Consider the following 3,440-nt stretch of genomic DNA (forward strand, 5'->3'; position numbering starts at 1 on the left):
TCTCAGGTCTGTTCTCTGTAGAACCGATCGCTGAGAACACCGTGTTTAACTGGCTGTAACAGGGATGAACCCAAAGTCAAACACTGCGTTATTTACTCCAAACACCGCCGCTGAAGCCGCCGTTATCGGACCGCTGCGCGGTATCATCGGCGTACACGTGCAGCAGCGACTGCAGCAGGTGTAACTCAACACTCTGATCTGTTGTCACCGTCTGGCTGCTTTCCTCTGCTCTCTCTTTGTGTGTGTGTGTTGGTGTGTACACACACACACACACATCCTGTACGTGCTGTCCTGTACGTGGCGTCCTGGTTGGCGCTGATCCAGGTGGCGCTGCTGATCAGAGATTCTGCTGCAGATGTTAGATGTGCTGGGCTTTAGTCACGGACGGTGTTTTACACTGGAAGTGGCTGTAGCAGTTAGCATAAACAAGCTAAGACCCGGGAGTAGCCTAGCTGCTGCTGATTGGATACAGCTGTCCATCGTGATCCAGTTTAGAGGAAAATAAACAAAATAGCAAGACAGCAAAACACAACATGTGAATTTTCCAGTCCAGTCCACTTTTACACGACCAAATTAGTTTGTAGCATTAAATCTTAATTAATTCATTAACATTCCTATTATTTACTGCTGAGTCTAAGTCGGAGTGAACTCCGATATCACTATCAGTATTTCAACTGTAAGCGAGAGCTAAAATTTGTAAAATTTTGTAATATTTTGTTGTTCATTGTTTTGTTTTGCTCCATTTGTAAAGTGAAACAACATCATGTCACTGTCACTTAATAATGAAAGCACAAAATGATTCATTCAAGTGAGGTCATAGGTTAAAGTATTGCTAAAGTGCCCTCTGCTGGATCAGAAAAGTATATTGTTTCAGCTCTTGTGATTAACTGTTAAAATTCTCCAACAACTTTGAACAAAAACAACAAAAAAACTGACAAGAAATTATTTCGATTTCCATCCATAGAAATAGTTTATTTTTATATGTTGTGCTGTAATTTTGTTCCACAACATAAAATATTATTATTGTTTACCTAAGTCAAGGTTTTTTTCTACTTGTCAATGAAACAAAAATTCACTGTCATGAGAAATGCATAAACAAAATCAGCTAATATTCCCTCCATAATAATAACAGGAATAGTGATTATAATGTTATTATTAAGAATCAGTGTGACGTTGGGGGATTTTTGACTGGTAATTTAAAAAAATGTTAACAATATGGGATTTTTCTCTCTTTGTTCTCCCTCTCTGTTCTCCAACTTCATTTCTTTCTGTCACTTTTTCTCCTTCTTTGTCCTTGTTTTTTCCTTCATTCCCCCGCTCTGTTTGTGTCTTCTTCTTCTTCTTCCCTCACCCCACCCTGTATCTGTCGTCTCCATCTCCCCTCTGCCCTTCCTCCCAGTGGCTTTAGGGCGTAACCAGCCCCTGAAGAGAGAGCGGCCTAAATGGAAAAGTGACTACCCCATGACCGAAGGCCAGCTGCGCAGCAAGAGAGATGAGTTCTGGGATACCGCGCCGGCGTTTGACGGCCGCAAGGAGATCTGGGACGCCCTGCGAGCCGCGGCCAGTGCCTTTGAGAGCAGTGACCACCTGCTGGCTCAGGCCATCCTGGACGGAGCCAGCATCACGCTGCCCCACGGTAACTCACAGCACATTCACAGCACAGCACACTCAGCACAAAGTATTTGTTTTGCCCCGACAAATTCCACATGGGTGGACTTTGTGCAAGTGCCTGCAGTTAGTGATTACCAAACTCAGAAGAATGTCGACTCCCTCTCCCCGGGATATTGATATAAGAGAAAATTAGAGAAAAACCTCAGGAGGACAGCTTGTTTTTTTTAAAACATTTTTTACATATTTTTACGCGGAATTAATTGAAAAAGTTTATTCTTTAACACAAAAATCATCTGAACTCTATATATTTGTATTCATTTGTTATATTGACACAGGCAGTAGCTAATTTTAGATAAGAAATCTGCTGGCACTTTAGTATTTATAAAAGTAAATATATATATTTATTTGGTATATTTTTAATGTGAAAATTCAAGTATTTAATTCTGACGTTCTAGAAAAATCTAGTTGACCTGCAGTACTGTAGCTCACAGGTAACGTACGCCTTAACTTCCCCTGTTTACAAGTGCTCAGAATATGCCCAGTAGCATATGAGCTAAAGCCAGCTAGCCGTAGCTAACACAAACATATTTTCACTTATCTGTGAGTTGTTACCATGTTAGAGGAGCAGCGCTGATGAAATAAAACTTAAAGAGAAGAGAAAGGCCACTGGTTAATTGTTATAAGTTTAATAAAAGTTTGTAAAGAAGCTGTGAGTATGAAGCAACCTTAGCCACAGCTAAGTTAGCATGAAGGCTAAAAACAGGAAACGGATTATTCTATTAATTTTTTCATTTCTTTTTTCTTCTGGATGGTCAAACATGAAACTGTTTGACCGAAAGAGAACAGTTTTGAAATGACTTTTTTTCTTTCTTTTTTTTTTTCCTTTGTGTTTTGGAGATTTGATTCGGTGTTAAAAAAAAAACCAAAACAAGCAAATTTGCTAGTAAAGTAAAGTTGTGAAGCACGTGTATCTCTACTGTAATTGAAAGCATCTAGTGCAGAGTGAACACGGTCCTAATTATAAAGTATTCATCTGGCAGTAAATGGAATCTTAAGAAGCTGTAAGTGACCGCACCGTGGGCTTTAGTTTTTTTTTTGTCCATTAGGAACTGCAGCGTAGCCCGAGGCAGGGACGGATAAATAATAGATGATCAGTGTGGTGTCCTTGTTTTTTTTGTTTTTGTAATGAGATTTAACGCAGTAATCAGTCACAAAAGAACAGTAAAAAAAAGCCCACAAAGAACATATGGTGAAGACAGAGAGTGAGACTCTCAGATTCAGTTCTGCTCTGTGTCCCATCAGCTGCTCTGCCACAAACTCTATTTGTGGATGTGGATCATTGTCTTTACCTGCTTCATATCACCACAGAATCACATTACCTCAACTGAGAAAGGGAAGCGTTCCCTTATTTTTCTGATGAAACATAATCATTGTGAGTTTTGTGTTTGGTGTCATATTTATCCAGAATCCTTTCTGGGTTTTCAGTTCCTTCTGTGTCACAGTGTCAGTGACAATCACCAACCACGTCACTGATTATCACTCTCCCACCCAGTCGAGGTGCCTCGTCTCTTAAAGTTCCTCCTGCGTCTGATTTAGGAGAAGCACTTAACAACAAATGGTTTTTATGTGAGTGTAAACGGGCCGGGTCGCTCTCAGTAGTCTGGCTGGGTCAGATCAGATCCTGCTGGGCCGCAGCTGTGGATTCTCCTGACCTGATGTCACCACGGCACCAGCCACACAACAGAGAGAGAGAGGCGAAAACACTGGTGTCACTTTTACATCGTTTTACAACACGCAGAATTCATTCAAGCTTTTTTGTTGTTTTGTAC

General features: G+C 40.7%; 1 protein-coding gene across 2 annotated transcripts in view; it reads left to right on the plus strand.

Moving 5' to 3' along the window:
- Positions 1 to 3,440, plus strand: part of ubtd2 (ubiquitin domain containing 2) — an 11,293-nt gene that overhangs the window by 3,475 nt on the left and 4,378 nt on the right. The window contains exon 2 of one of the 2 annotated variants that reach the window (XM_008333254.3): positions 1,400 to 1,636. In XM_008333254.3, the coding sequence (XP_008331476.1) occupies positions 1,400 to 1,636 (237 nt within the window). The remainder of the gene's footprint in view (positions 1 to 1,399; positions 1,637 to 3,440) is intronic. The other variant, XM_017041733.2, reaches the window with a different exon arrangement.

Source organism: Cynoglossus semilaevis, chromosome 19, assembly GCF_000523025.1.
Source record: "Cynoglossus semilaevis isolate Cse_v1.0 chromosome 19, Cse_v1.0, whole genome shotgun sequence".
Lineage (NCBI taxonomy): Eukaryota > Metazoa > Chordata > Actinopteri > Pleuronectiformes > Cynoglossidae > Cynoglossus > Cynoglossus semilaevis.